General features: G+C 48.8%; 3 protein-coding genes across 4 annotated transcripts in view; 1 reads left to right on the top strand and 2 right to left on the bottom strand.

Moving 5' to 3' along the window:
* Window positions 1-246: 246 nt before the first annotated feature.
* On the bottom strand, window positions 247-9,644 carry S100A16 (S100 calcium binding protein A16). Of its 2 annotated transcripts, none has more exons than XM_069077903.1 (3): window positions 9,478-9,644; window positions 1,396-1,571; window positions 247-911 (listed from the first exon to the last, which is right to left on the bottom strand). In XM_069077903.1, the coding sequence occupies exons 2-3, from the start codon at window positions 1,552-1,554 to the stop codon at window positions 753-755; spliced, it is 318 nt and encodes a 105-aa protein (XP_068934004.1). In that variant the 5' UTR covers window positions 1,555-1,571; window positions 9,478-9,644; the 3' UTR covers window positions 247-752. The 2 variants fall into 2 exon arrangements, with proteins under 2 accessions (XP_068934004.1, XP_068934005.1); XM_069077904.1 differs by lacking the exon at window positions 9,478-9,644 and adding an exon at window positions 2,397-2,716.
* A 1,150-nt stretch (window positions 9,645-10,794) lies between these two features.
* On the bottom strand, window positions 10,795-13,715 carry S100A14 (S100 calcium binding protein A14). The gene is made up of 4 exons (XM_069077905.1): window positions 13,563-13,715; window positions 12,935-13,065; window positions 11,871-12,017; window positions 10,795-11,593 (listed from the first exon to the last, which is right to left on the bottom strand). The coding sequence occupies exons 2-4, from the start codon at window positions 12,962-12,964 to the stop codon at window positions 11,456-11,458; spliced, it is 315 nt and encodes a 104-aa protein (XP_068934006.1). The 5' UTR covers window positions 12,965-13,065; window positions 13,563-13,715; the 3' UTR covers window positions 10,795-11,455.
* The window catches only part of S100A1 (S100 calcium binding protein A1), a 15,590-nt gene continuing 13,444 nt past the window's right edge, over window positions 12,656-14,801 (top strand). The window contains exon 1 of the mRNA XM_069077901.1: window positions 12,656-12,782. Coding sequence (XP_068934002.1) covers window positions 12,776-12,782 — 7 coding nt within the window. The 5' untranslated portion in view covers window positions 12,656-12,775. The remainder of the gene's footprint in view (window positions 12,783-14,801) is intronic.

Raw genomic sequence — 14,801 nt, forward strand, 5'->3', positions numbered from 1 at the left:
TGCCTGGTCCAAGGTACATGCAAAAATCAAGAACTTCTGATTCCCTCTTCAACTCTCAATCAATCAATATATTTATTAAACACCTACTATGTACCAGACACTGATCTCTCAGCTGATCCTTTAGTTACTTATCTCTTAGAGTTCCCTCCTTGATCCTGTGCTCAGAAATTCAGAAAACTTAATGATGAGGGGAAGTGAACCAAGAGGAAGGAGGGAGATTTAATGATTGACACATGGGTACCAGGGTGAGGGATGTTTAGACTCCAAATCCAAATTTATTGCAGAGTGGAAGAGAAGGCGATGCAGAAGCCCCTGCTGGGGTCATTCATAGACCAAGGGGCAGAGGGTCCCCTACCCCCCACCAGGTGCTCCTTTGCACCCATTTCATTGGGGACCGAGGGTTTGGGAATGAGTTGGTGCTACTGGCACCAAAGTCATCAAAGCCTCCATCCCTGAGCAACTGCAGAGGAGGAGACCCAGAGATTGTTTCAGCTAAAGATGGGCCAGGGAAAGGAGGGGAGGAGAGAACAAAGTGGCAAAGGGGAAGGGAATATGAGACTCCCCACAGGGGGTCCCCTGGATATCTTAACCTCCCCCAGTTTATTGGGGATGAGAAGAACAGCCGATGGGGAGAAGGAAAAGGTGAGGAAAAAGTGGGGGCCTGGAAGAAGACTGGAGCCTGAAGAACTGAAGGTCAAGGCCAGAATGCCCTGGTGTGACGGGGAGGGGAGGGAGCAGAAAAGAAGGGGCTGCTAGTCACTGGTCTGCTGCTCCTGCTGGCGTATGAGGTTGGCGATGGGGCTGGTGATCCCGCCTATCAAGGTCCAATACTCATCAAAGCTGATGCGCCCGTCATGGTTGGCATCCAGGTTCTGAATGAGCTTGTCAGCCGCCTTCTTGTTGCCTGTGTCCTGGTAGGGAGGTTAAGTTAGATGAGGGAGGAGGCAGTGGTAAAGGATCACTGGAGACTGGGGGGCAAACTGGGCAGACAAGGGTCAGAGTCCAGGGCTGGAGGCAGTGGGGTAAAGGGGAAAGAGCACTGGGAATGAATCAGAGGATATGGATTCAAACTGCCCTCTACTATTTACTACCTGTGTGCCCTTGACCTAGTTACCCCCCCCTCGGCCTCAGTTTCCTTTCTTGTAAAATTAGAAGGCTATACTAAATGACCTCTAGGGCCCCTTCCAGCTCCAAATCCATGAGCTTATCATTCAACTGAGGCCACAGTCATTCACCACCTCCCACCCCCCACCCCCCTTTCCCCTTAGAGATTTCAAAACAAAGGAAAGTCTGTCCACCAGCCCCACTCCAGGCCTCCTGGGCACACAGCCCACAGCCCTCTGGGAAATTTCCCTGTGGGGAGCGGAGGTACTGAAAAGGGGTCCAATCCCTTACTGTCAACATGTGGCGAAATTCTGTCTGCAGCATTTTTCGCAAACTGCTTTTGCTGATCTTGTTCCGAACGAGGCTCCGCTTGGGTACGTATTTGTAAAAGTTGCACACCAGGACTTGGATTGCGTGTTCCAGCTCGGTGAAGCATTCCTCATCAGCCATCTCACCTGCTCAGACCTCTTAAGAAAAGGAGTGGGCATTAAAGAAAGCAGCTCGTCCAGGTCTCTGCCAGGAGCCTCTCCCAGCCCACCAACCCCGACCCTGGAATGGAAGAACTCCTCCCAACCCTCCACCCCCCCAGGAGGTAAGAGAGTGTTCTCTCGCCCTGGGAACAGAGGGCAGGGTGGGTGTAGGGGCTCGGATCTGGAATGAGAATTATGTGGCTCCCCCCATTCCAGGTGTTTCCCCCATCTAACCGCCCAGACAGGTTCTTCCAGTCCCTCCCCAGCCTCAGGCCCAAGACTAGGAGCATAGCAGAACCCCAACAGTGAAAGAAGCTCCCGTGGGAAGAGAGACCGACTCTAATTTGACAGCCCCTCCCAATCCCACACCCTGACCCCTCCCAGGTGTCCTCTGACCCCTCCCACCCACACCTTCCGGGGATTAGAGACCCTCTCACTATTCCCCCCTCCCCCAACTCAAATTCAGAGTGGAATAATTTTCCTAACCCAACACACACTTTCTTGGGATTAAACTAGTAGAAAGACCCTCTCTTTCCTCAATCCACATCCAGAGTAGAGCAACCTCCCCCAGAACACACACACACACACACACACACACACACACACACACACACACACGGCCATGGGCAAAGTGCCTGGAGCTGTGGCCACAGCTGTAGCCACCCACCGCTGGATCTCTAAGGCACTTTCCAGCTAGACAGGCCCTGCACCCCACACCCCATAGTGTTCCATGGCACAGGCTCATACAGAATCCGGAATCTCAGTATTAGAAGGGACCCCCTCACCCCCCCCACCCCAGAGGTCATGTAGCCGAACCCATACCTGCGCAGCGGTCCTCAACAAGTCCTTCTCCAATCTCCTCGGGAAGACCCCTAGCAACGAGAGCCCTCCTCTCTCTTTAAGCAAGCTAGCCCTGGCTCACAACTCTCCGCCCCGGCCCTAGTTCTGGGAAGCCTCTTGTAACTCGAAATGGAGCCAAGCTCTTTCTCCAGACCCAATCCCTCCGCTCCTTGGCCGGGCACACCCAGCCTTGGCCACTCGGCTACAGCTGTTCTAGGACATCACTCTTAAGCCACCACAATTCTGCTTCCTCCCCCCAGTCCGGAGTGCAGGACACACGCACATCCCAACATAATAGAGTCTCCTGAATAACAGGATGTGAGGGAAGGTGTAGTGGGTGGGGAGTTGGGGGGGGGAGAGGTGGCAGGCAGGATCTGGGGATCTGTGATTCACCACCCATGCCCAAGTGAATCCAGTAACTCAGCACAAGTCCCACATGATAATAACTGACATTTAGACGAAGTTTTCGAAGCACTTTAGGTATATATTGTCTTCTTTGAACCCTACAAAAACCCTTTAAGGTAGAAACTACCATTATTATCCTCCCCTTTTTACAAAGGAGAAAATTTCGGCAAAGGAAGGTGAGGTGACTTGGTAACTATCAGGAGGGTGGACATGAACTCAGGTCTTCCTCACTCTTGAGTCTAACATTCTAACCACTGGGCCACAGGACTGTCCCACCTCCCCATTACTTGGAGGGGAGTAGTAACAACAGTAGTAATTATTAACTGCAACTACCCCCTCTTTCTCTAGCACTCAGAGGTTTATAAAATGCTTTCCTCACAACTGCTCTATATAAACCGGCATTCCGATCCCTGTTTTCCAAGAATGTAAGCTCCTTAAGAGCAGAAACTGTCTTTTTCTTTGTATTTAGGCTTAAAGAATTTAGCACATAGTAAACACTTAATAAAGGATTGTCACCTGCCTACAAGTATTATTCTCATTTTACAGATAAAGAAACTGAGGCTCAGAGAAGGTAAGTAATTTGTCCAAAGTCACACATCTAATATATGCCAGAGCTTTTATTTCTACTCCTTTCATCTCATCCTAGGTGAGTTAGAAGGTACAGATTAGTAGATTGGGGACATCCCAGTTCTAGGACCTAGACACCCATCCTTACCTGCTACCCATTCCCCAAGGCCTGCCTGAATCTAAGATGTAAGATACAGTTTACAGATGCTCTAACCAGGACCATTCCAGTGCTTCCTGAACATCTATGTACTAATGAGGCCCTCTTCCTGACACTCCTGCCTGCTTTTAGATAATCAAATCACCCCCACAGTCCAGTCTAGGCCTATTGATTTACTCCCAGTGCCTGGTAAGGAGAAAAATAGGGTTTCAAGCAAGGATGAAAGCTCAGAAGCAAAGCTCTCCTGGCATCCTGCCTCCTTGGTTTTCCTTATACCAACAGCAGCCATTTTTTCCAAACTAAAACTTGGGACTCAAAATCTGACAAAAGACATTTTGCAGACCCCTCTCTGATCTCATCAGTTCCCATGGGTTCAATGATTATATCTAGGCAGATGATTCCCAGATCTCTATTTCCAGCCCTAGTCTCCTGATCTCCAGTACCATATCACAAACTGCCTATTAGACATTTCCAATTAGATATCCTGTAAATATCATGAACTCAACATTTTTTAAACTCAGAATTCAATATTTTGACCTCAACATGTCCAAAACATTATCTTCCCCCCTCCCCCCCCCAAAAAAAGCCTCACCCTTCTTCCTGACTTTCCTATTTCTATTAAGGTCACCATTTTCTGGGGCAGCTAGGTGGTGCAGTGAATAGAGCACGGGCCCTGGAGTCAGGAGGACCTGAGTTCAACTTGGACCTCAGGCACTTACCACAAAAACTAGCCGTGTGTCCTTGGTCAAGTCACTTAACCCCAATTGCCCTCCAAAAAAAAAAAAAACACAACAAAAGTCACCATCGTCTTAGTTATCCAGGTTCTCAGCTTCTGAGTCATCATTAACTATTCACTGTCTGATTCAATACTTCTATATCAATCAATAACCAGGTCTTAGGGATTGTACCTCCACCCCTCTCAAATCTGTCCCCTTCTCTCCACTCAAACCACAACCACCCTGGGGCAGATTCTCATCACCTCTCACCTGAGCTAATTCAATAGCTCTTAGTAGATTCCCTTGCCTGAAATTTTTTTTCTCTCCAATTCATCTTCCACTCAAGTGCCAGAGGGATATTCCTAAAAGACCAGTCACTTCCTTGCTTAAAAATCTCTAGCAGTTCTCTATTCCCCCTAGGATAAAATAAAAGCTCTTCTTAATGCCTTTGACAACATGCCTGCTTTTCCACATTATTACACATTATTCCACTTCCTAAATTCTATGACCCAGCCAAATTGGCCTTCCTACTCTTCCTCACACATGACATTCTCTATGTCATCTCCCACCCTTGTTCTTTGCTTTGGAATGCCCTCTCTCCTCACCTCAACCTCTTAGAATCTTTAGTTCCCTTCAAAATTCACCTCGTACGAGGCCTTTCCTGATCTCCCTTAGCTGCTCCAAAAGGAATTTTTATTTACTTTGTACATATCTTATTGTCTCCCTAGAGAGAATGTTAGCTTCTTGAAGACAGAATCTATCTCATTTCTGTTCTTCTATCCCAACATCTGGCTTGGTGCCTAGCACCTAATAAGTAGTACCTCATAAATGCTTGTTGACTGATTAATTAAAAGTAAATACACTTTCTTTTCTTGAAATTGAACCTGTCCCAGAAAAGCTAGGATGTGTATAGTCAAGGTAGCCCTGCAAACTCCTCTCCTAGATTGGTATCCCCTAACCTGTATGCCCTTTTTTTTAACCTAGTTGAATACCAGCCCAACCCACAGTGATCCTGCTTCCCCAGTCCTGAACTCCCGCAGGATTTGTTTTCCAAGATACTGTTCCCACATTTCACCACATACCATCACTTGCTATTAGTAGTTATTAACATGCACTATCTTGTCTCCCCAGCTAAGTTAGAAACTCCTTGAAAGCACAAACTGGGGATTTGTATTAGCATAGTGCCCCCAAAAAGTAGAAGTGTTTGTTAAAAGGATAAGTATGCCCTTGTCCCCCATTTCCCTCTCCCCTCAAGTCCTGACCTCCAGTATCCTAGGTCCTAGACTTTCTTTCCTGGACCCAACAACAGCTTATGAATATCAATATTTAAATGACTTTTATGAAAAAAAAAAGTGTGGGTGGGGAGGGGAGGAAAAGGGCAGGCAGGGATTTTCCTGCCTCCATTCTGATCCCATTTTTCTTAGAACATAGGATGTGGAGCCAGAGTTCTTAGAGATCACTTAGTCCAACTCACCCATCTCACAGATAAGGTAACTGAAGCCCGGAGAAGGGTAACTAAATTGCCCAGGGTCACACAGATGAAAAATTACAGAACAAAGATTCAAAGTTAGGTTCTCTGACTTGCTCTTTCCATCATACCACACAACCTCCATCAAGGCTCAGCTCCTGTGCTCCTTCTTCCATCATCCTTCTAGTCAGAAACAACTGTCCTTCCTTTGACATGTGTTCTTATCGTGTTACAGTATGTAAAAAATTCATTCGGACATGTGTCATCCCTCCTACCAGATTGGAATCTACAGGTCAGGAACCCTGGCTTACTCATCTTTGTCTTACACACACACACCCCTGCCCCAAACACAGTGTCCTGTACACAGTAGAATAAATAAATAGAATAGAATAAAAATAAATGTTTGTCAGATGAAACGGAACCGATTTGGGTTAGTTGCTGCCCCCTCTAGGAACTCCTCTTGTCCCACTATCTTGTTTAGCTCCTTCCCACAAACCCTTAGGGCTTGAGTTCATAGTTAGGAAAGAGGATATGCCGAGAGATGAATGTAAGTTTAGGGGTACAGAAGGTACTAGGGGGAGTAGTGTGTGTGTTGGAGGAGAATCTCAAAGGACACCTGCATTGTTGGCCCTTCTTCTGAGAAAACAAGGGATCAAACTAGCCTGTGCTCCCTGGAACATAGCCTTGAGGTCTGTGGAAACTGTACCTTCTTCAGGAGGGCTGGGGGTCAAGCCTGTTCCCCAAAGGATCTAAGGACCAAGGTAAAGCAGGGAATGTCCACACAAGAATATCAGAAAGACTCAAATCCCACAGAAACAGTATCCCAGACTTCAGAGAGCATTCTGCCTGCACCTCAGATCTAAGTCCCCCAAAGGAAAAGGACAGAAAGAAAGGGAAGGGGTGGGGGACACAATAGTTTATCAGATGGCATCCCTCTGTTCCCTCTCCTCCCCCACCCTCCTCCACCTAGTTCCCAACCACCCTTTCCTTCCTTCCTTCCTTATGGTATTTCTTTAACCAAAAAGGTCTTGCTCTGGCCTTCCCAGGGCTGCCCAGCAATAGATATAAGGAAGGCAAGAGTTGGGGCAGGGGCAGTTGGTGTTGAAAGATCTGACTCCTCAGTCCCCACTTGGTCTCTGGGTCATGTTGGGAAGCCATTTTCCTAGGATTGCCCCTCTCTGTTCCTTGGTTTTCATGTACTGCTCACAACATCCATCCCAATCTACTCCACCCCCACCCCTCATACTCCCCCACCTCCACTCCCTATGTAAGATGGGCAACCCAAGAGATAGTATCTGAAAAAATGCCTAGAGATCCTCAGAGAGCAGAGAAATGCAAGGCATCATTACTCTTCTCCCCTGGGGGTGGCAGACTGGCTTGGCCACTCTGCCCATCCCTAATCACCTTCATTCACCCAGCCTCCAGCCTCCCTCTCCCATTCCACTGCCTCCCCCACTTTAACTCTGCTGACCCCACCCTCCCACTGGTTCCACCCCCTTTTGGAGAGTCCTAAGGCAGAGCAGACCAGGAAAGAGGATGTCCAGGCTATTCACACAACCTCCTTCCTATGAGAGGATGTACAGAGGGTGTGTTCAGCATGGACTTTGCTATTTGGTGGGTTCTCCAATGTGTACACAGGTGGAGGGGAAAACAGAGAAGGTTTGAGTGTTAGTGGGGCAGGACAATAGAATCCTTTTCCCAATTCAGAAATCCCTCAATAGGGGCAGAGAAACCTGAGTAAGGGAACTCTCATACAGGGTCTCTCAGTCCCTTAAGACAGTCATTGCCCTCTCCTAGGTTAGTTCACTTGTGTGCAATGAACTGCTCCCATATGCTACCCTGCCTTCCTACCATGTTCACAGCCCCACCCCAAGACTTGCTGACTTCTCCAAAAAGACCATATTATATCCCACACACACATACACATATCTTCCTGGAACTTCTAATCCTCTAGTCTCTTTCCTTCTCTTCCCTTCCTACCAACACCCCCCCCCCACCTCCTGCTAAAATGTATCTGACTCCACTCTTGCCAACTGTACTCTTGACCTTTAGGGCCCTTCCTGACCAACCCAGAAACAGCACAGTTCTCAACAATACCCTTACTCTCATCCTTACTTGCCACCACTCTGTCCTTCCCCTCCTACCTTTGCCAGCTCACCTTCACTCACTCACCTCTCTAAAACACCTGTGTCAGATTTGGAGGTGTCTTGACCTGCCCTCCTATATGCCTCTACACTCCTATAGCCACTCCACCCTTACCCAATTTTCACTCAAAGTCTAGAAGTCAAATTCTTCTCAATTACTCTGGCCCTGCCCTTCTTAGACCCTAGCATGCTCCCACTGTCAACTTTGACCTCCTCCTTCTACCTCCCTCCCCTGCCTACCCTAGTATTCTTGTCATATAATCCCTCATATAGACACCATATAGGAGAGAGAGGCCATTCATTCATTCTTTCTGAGCCCCAACCCCAGGATCCCTCCTGTCCTGAAGATGATAGAATCAGTTTTGGGCCAGGAACTGTTTTGCACTATTTTCAAGGTTCTTGTAAACTCCTCCCTAGCCCTAGATCTGTATATTTCATCCACCACACACCCTCTCCTTCTACCTACTGTGGCTCATTTCCCAAAATTCCCCTCTAGCCCATAAACACTAGGATATTCACTCTCATGATGCCCACCAATCACATCAACTCCCCAAATCCTTAAACCATTCTTTTTACTGATACATCTTCACCATTCTCCCCTCCTCCTTCTTAGGTCTATCCCACCCACCCCACCCCTCACATCTACCCTCTTCTCGTGGATGATGTTGAGAGCATGAAAGCACTTGAAGGTGGGTCTGCCATCTCAAAACTCTTTTCCAGCCTAGAGATGCTGGAGGGAGCTGGGATAGAACAGGTAAACAAACACACACACACACACACACACACACACACACACACACACCTGGTCTCTCCACCAACTCTTCCATCTGTGATGGGGTGGAGGAATTGGGATAGGGGATTGATTTGCTCTTCCTCTCTGTCTCAACCCCTGAGAACCTCTAAAGTACCCATATTATAAAACCCAAGGTACCCCTGGTTCCTAGAATTGGTTGGGAAAGCACTATCTGGAGCTGAGCTGTACAGGTGTGTCCACACCATGCAGTGGTTCAAGCTGAAACTTGTTTCCTTTCCGGGGTGAAAAAGTTCTAGTTGTTCTTTCCCCCCTTTTCCCCCAGCTAACCTGATTCCTTACAACTCCCCCTGTCACCACTCCCTTCATATTTGCAGTAGGCCCTGCTTTTCCCCTCTTTGCATTCTGTTCCTCTTCCCCCAAAAAAGCGAATTAGGCCCATGTCCAGGTAGTTGGGAGGATTGAATGGGGGGGGGGGGTAAAATTTGCTTTTATTTCATTGGATTTGATTTTTCTTTTTCTCCCCCCCAGGAGTAGACACTGAGGCCTTCTGATTATTGCCCTGGTATACCGAGGATGGATTTGGTCTGCCTGGGGCCAGGGTCCTCCCACCTGTCTTCTCTTCCAGCAACCTCGACACTGCCCCACTTGGCTCTTGGCCCTCCCAAAATAAATCATTAACTGCCCCTTCCCTGTTCCCTCCAGACTAGCTCCTGGACAGGCCTCCCAACCTCTTCCAACCTCAACCACCCACCTTCCCCCTCACCCCCTTCCCTGCTGCTCCCTCCCTTCCTCCCCTCCGACTCGGGGACTTCTACCCTTCTCCCACTGACCCCCAGGCTCTCCCAGTCTCACCTGCCTCTTCCTCCAGCGGGTCTCTCCGGCCTGACTTCTGGTACTACCAAGTAGTTCCTAGACCTGCCCAGACTCCTCCCTGACTTCTTCCCAAAGTTTCCCCTAACACGCTCCCTGATTTGCCTGACTGAGCTGGCTGAGTAGGGATATAAAGAGACTTAACTCGATCTTTACCTGGCTATGGGGTTGGGCCCTTGTTAAAGAGACACACACCTTTCTCCCCCCCCAAAAAAGGGTGTGCCAGGGAGACTGGCTCTCCCCCAATTTACCCTCCCTCTCATTCTCCACCTTCTTCATCCCTCCCTGAATTAACAGAGAAAGGGGCTGTCATCAGCCACCTGGTTCACCTGGATCATTCAGGGGACTAGTTTCAGGGGCCATAATCACCCTTGCAGATGGACCAGTTAATATACCAGCCCTGCCCAGCCCAGCCTTGGGCAGGACAGGTACTCAGACTAGCCTTTACATTCCATATCCAAAACTGAATTCCTTTTAGGCCTTGGGCTCCCCAGTCGTTCAGTCAGAAAGCAAGAGAACCCCTGGAACCTTGCATTTTAGACCCAACTGGGGATCAGTCCAGTACCCATTCTTCAAAAATTGGGCCTTCCTTCCACAAAGCATCCCATGCATTACTACCCTTTTCCTAGCCAATTCCTTCCTTTCTTCCATTGTCCCTCCTGGGCATCAAGCAAGTGGAATGGGGTACTTGGCTCCTTTACTCCCCCTACCACACCCAGTCTCCACAAGAACCAAGAAATATAGCTGTGGTATTTGGGGAAAAGCAGTGTTTCTGGAGTTACAAGGCTTAGGTTCAAATTCCAGCCTTTCCATTAATAAACTGTGTGACCTTAGGTAAATCAATTAACATCTCAGTTCCTATTTTCTCATCTGCAAAAATGAGAATAATAATACCTCACGAGATAATGTAAAGTGCTTTGTAAACTATAAATATATAGGTATATGCATATGCATATATGGGGGTATATATACATGTGGGTGTGCATATATATGTATGTGTGTATGTGTATAGATATGCATATGTGTGTCTAGATATATAAAAATTATTTGCAGGAAAACCATTACTACCAGATTATGTATAAAAAAAATGAGGCCCAGACGGAAGCCCCCTCAACAAATAATCACCTAAAGGGCTCAAAGCTAAGAAAGGAAAGCAGGTATGCTACTGTCCAGTCCAGGAACCATTCTTGTTTAGCCTCAAAAGAATAAACCGATATTTACAACACCCATACCCCCATGAGGCTCTAGGTCCTCTCTCCCTCCAAGATGCAGAAGAAAGTCTTGAATCACACCACCATATTTCTTTTTTTTTTTTATTAAATCAAATGATACAAAATGACCATCATTCCACAAATGCCCAAAGCACCAAGCCCCTTCACCCTCAAAATCATACCCTCCCTAGTCCCAACCCAACCACTGTCCCCTCTGCCCACCTCTTCCTTTTCTAAAGGGACAAAACCGTAGAAAGGTTTGGGTCCCAGGATATGTGGGTGGAAGAAGAGAGTAAGGGGAAGGAGGAAAAAGAAAGGGACCTGTCTGGCTGGACGGTTACAATTCAGAATGGGGTGAGGGCCAGAAGCTCATTTAGCACCAAATATCCAATCTCCTAGCCCCAATGCCTACCCCTCCCTTAATTAAATCAGTCCCCAGACCCCTTCTGAATGACCTCTCCACTCCAGTTCATGCCACCATTGTCCCTAAAAATCTGACCCTCCGCCACCTTGGCTCCCTTCCTGTATCTCCTACTATGTGGAGACCTCAATTCCACCTTCCAAAGCCCTATGGAGCATTCAGTGGGATGAATGCCCCAGTAGGAGAGGAAGATATATACAAATCCTTGGAGGGGATAGGAGGGGAATAGGGTGGGGAGCTAAGGAAGAAGCTAGAAACTTTTATATTTATGTTTACACAGTCTCTGGGGGACCCCTTCCCAAGATTCCTGGGTGGTGGTAGTGAAGGGTCATTTTCTCCGGGCCATGTTCTCTAGCTTCACACTCTTGGCTGCTTCTCCGATTAGTTCCCAGAAGCTCCCAAACTCTAACTTAGAGTCATTGCAGCTGCCCAAGTTGGCGATTTTCTCATCCAGCCCACAGCTGCCCTGAGGAAAGACAAGGAGTGGAGAGAGGGGAAACACCCACAGCTCAGAAAGACAGTCTTCATCCCAGCCTTCCCACCCTACCCCACTCCACCCCTCCAAAGAAAGACATAGGCCCAAGGGGGGCCCTTTCCCCCAACCTAGGGAGTAGGCTAATCAATGGACAAGTATTTATAAAGCCTCCAGATTTAGCTGCGGGAAAAAGGAAAGAGAAAAATGGGGGAGTAGAGAAACAGACATCCACAGAGACACAGAGCTTAGATGCTTGGGTCTTCCATACCGGCATCAGATGGGGCAGCTGCTGGGTGACCAGATCCCGAAGTTCAGAAGATGTCAGCGTCTCCTTCTTCCCCTCTACTGAATACTGATGAAAGTTTTTGATGAGGGTTTCAATGGCCCGTTCCACGTCGCTGAACTCCTGGGCATCCTTAGGACAGGGCCAGGAGAGAGCCAAATCAAAGAGGTGCTTCCCACCCTCAGGAGCCAGGGTCACCACAGAACACCCTATTTAAGGCTGGTGTTCTGGCTCTGGCTCTGCCTGGAAATCTCCCTTACCCACCCACCAGTGACATTATTACTATTTATAGGTTCATCCATTGGTCCAAACACCTTCTTGCTCTGGAATTTACTCTTCAACCCTATCAATCCTTCCTATATTCCTCCCTCTTCTGGATCCCTCTCCCCAAACCATAGAAACCTCCCAAGGCCTTTCCCCTTTATTGAGTGCCATCCTAGGATATACCAACAAGACAAGAGAAGGGACACAATATGCTCAGCCCCCAGCTCTCAGCCCCTCTTCATTGTCCAGAATCAGTCTCCATTTTTCTCCTGGTTCAGGTTTTTCCCTCTGCCCCCAACCAGACCCACGTGGGAAACTCTGAGTAATAAGGTTGGGCAAACCTGCCCCCCCCCACTCTCCCAGCCAGGGCAGGTCCCAGCACGTGGGTCCTGCCCGGCTGGCTCTCCCAGGGAAAGCTCTCCAGTGACAGACTATGTGGGAAAAAGAGAGCAGGTTCTTCCCCATCTTTGGGAACTCTAAGCCAAGCTGTACGTTATAGCAGAGAAAATTATGGAAAGGGGCAGAAGTCAGAGAGAATCCTGGTGAAGAGAGTATGGGGATCAAGTGGGAGCCTGGGAGTCAAAGAAGGAAAGCCTGGGAATAGGAGGAAGAGAGGCTCAGTTTCGATGGAAGGTAGGTGGGTCCCAGAGTCAGGGGGGAAGAAAAGGAGGGGGAGGGGGGAGTCCGAGAGACAAACTTCAGAAAGAACAGGGAGAAAAAGAAAAGAGGGGTCAGAGGCTAGTGAGGGATTCTTGGGCAGAAGGCAGGGGAATGAATGAACCAACCTCAGCATTTGCAGAATGACATTGTCCCATGATGACCTGGGTGAGTGGAGGGGACAGGGGGGTCACTTCTTTGATATCTGGGTGTTTTCTCCTATGGCGTGTCCCCGAGGGACCAGTGGCTCATCTTCTGCCTGGCAAATGTAAGAGATCTGATATGAGGGGGAAGCTGAGGATTCCATCTCCCCCTCGCCCCACCCACCCACATGACTTTGCCCCTCCCTCCAGGAAGCTGGAAACAGGAGGTGGGGAGAGGGTCAGGGCCAGTTCTCCATCACTCCACACCCAGAAACACAGACACACATGCACCCTTAGGAAAGGGGGGACGTTTCTGTATCAGGATACCCTTGCCTCAAAGCCCTCCTCAGCCTTGATGCCCCAGATCCTGAATTGGTGCCGTCTGTACTTCCTCAGCCTGCTCACAAACATTATCCTGTCCTCAGTCCTACAATGTTTGGGTCTCCTAGTCCCACAGGCTCCCCTCCCCCATGGACCTTAAAGGAGGTGGGGTGGGGTGATATTAGTTTCCCTAAAGGAAGTCTTCTTTGAGGTTGGGGCTGAGGCATCCCCAAGAGCAGCAGGAATGGGGAGAGTTATGGAGATCCATATGTTAAGGCATGGGCTCACTTACCTGCTTGGGCTTTTGGGACCGAGACAGGAGGAGCCGGCTCACCTGGCCCAGCCCTTATACCTGGGGGAGTGAAAAGGAGGAGGAGGAGGAGGAGGAGTGGAAAGCATAGCAGGGAGGAGAGACTGAAGAGGGGGGAGGGCTTTCTGCTGGGTGATGCCAGCAGCAGCTGCTGTACACGCCAGGCTCAGAGCCAGAGGGTCCGCCCCACTGCCAGGAGGGAGGGACATGGGACTCCAAAACCAGGCTAGGCAGCTGCCCCTCTGACCCAGACAGGACAAGAAAGAAAGGGAATCTGGGAAACCTGTCAATAGAGCAATGGGACAAGGGGAATGGGAATGTGGGGATAGGGATGGGGATGGGATGGGAGCTGGAGAGAAAGAGAGAGAGCTGAAGAACAGCTGAGAAAGATTAGGGTAAAATTCAGGGCCCAGGAAAAAGGGAAACCATCGTGAGAAAGGGAGGTTGGAAAGGTAAAGGAATCCCAGGAAATGGAGAAGCTGGTACGAGAGATGGTCAGTGGCAGGTGGCATCAAGATGAGAAAGGGGTTGATGAGTTTGCCCCTATTGCCAGGAGGCAGGATAGGGAAACGGGGGAGGGTCAGAGGGAAGAGGGAGAGGACCACGGTACAAAGGGTTAGTGTAGGAATCTGAGACTGTCCCCCCAGCCTTCCTCAGTAGCTTGGGTCACTCTGCAGCTGATTCCTGACCCACTGGACTGGGGAGGGGAGAGGAATCACCTGAAGCTTTGCTGTACTTTGGAGAGTCCACCCTCACATTGTGTAAATTTGTACAGTATTTTTTTTTTTGTCTTATCCTGCGATTTCATTGATGTAGAGCACTCCCAGTGAGGGGACTCCCTATATCTGCAAAATGAAATTGCTCTGTTAAGAGCATTAAAAGGTTAAATGATTTGCCCAGTGTGGGGAGGAAATTATTTGAACCCAGTTTCCTAACTCTGTAGCTGGCTCTCAGTTCATTTTAATGCCTGTGAAACTTTAATTCTCCTCACTCCAGCCTACTCCCATTTTCTGGGGGGAGGAAGCCTAGGACTGGTTGGTTAGTGGGAGCAAACTCCAAGGAAGGCATATTGTCAAGAGGCCAGCGGATACATGAATGGCCAATGTGAGAATTAGTATTCTGCTTGACTATGCCTATTTACAAGGGCTGTTTTTATTGCTGTACTGAAGGAGAGACAGAGAGAGAGAGAGAGAGAGAGAGAGAGAGAGAGAGAGAGAGAGA

This window comes from Petaurus breviceps, unplaced genomic scaffold, assembly GCF_028583685.1.
Source record: "Petaurus breviceps papuanus isolate PSGF00001 unplaced genomic scaffold, PetGlider_PUasm1.0 91023, whole genome shotgun sequence".
Lineage (NCBI taxonomy): Eukaryota > Metazoa > Chordata > Mammalia > Diprotodontia > Petauridae > Petaurus > Petaurus breviceps.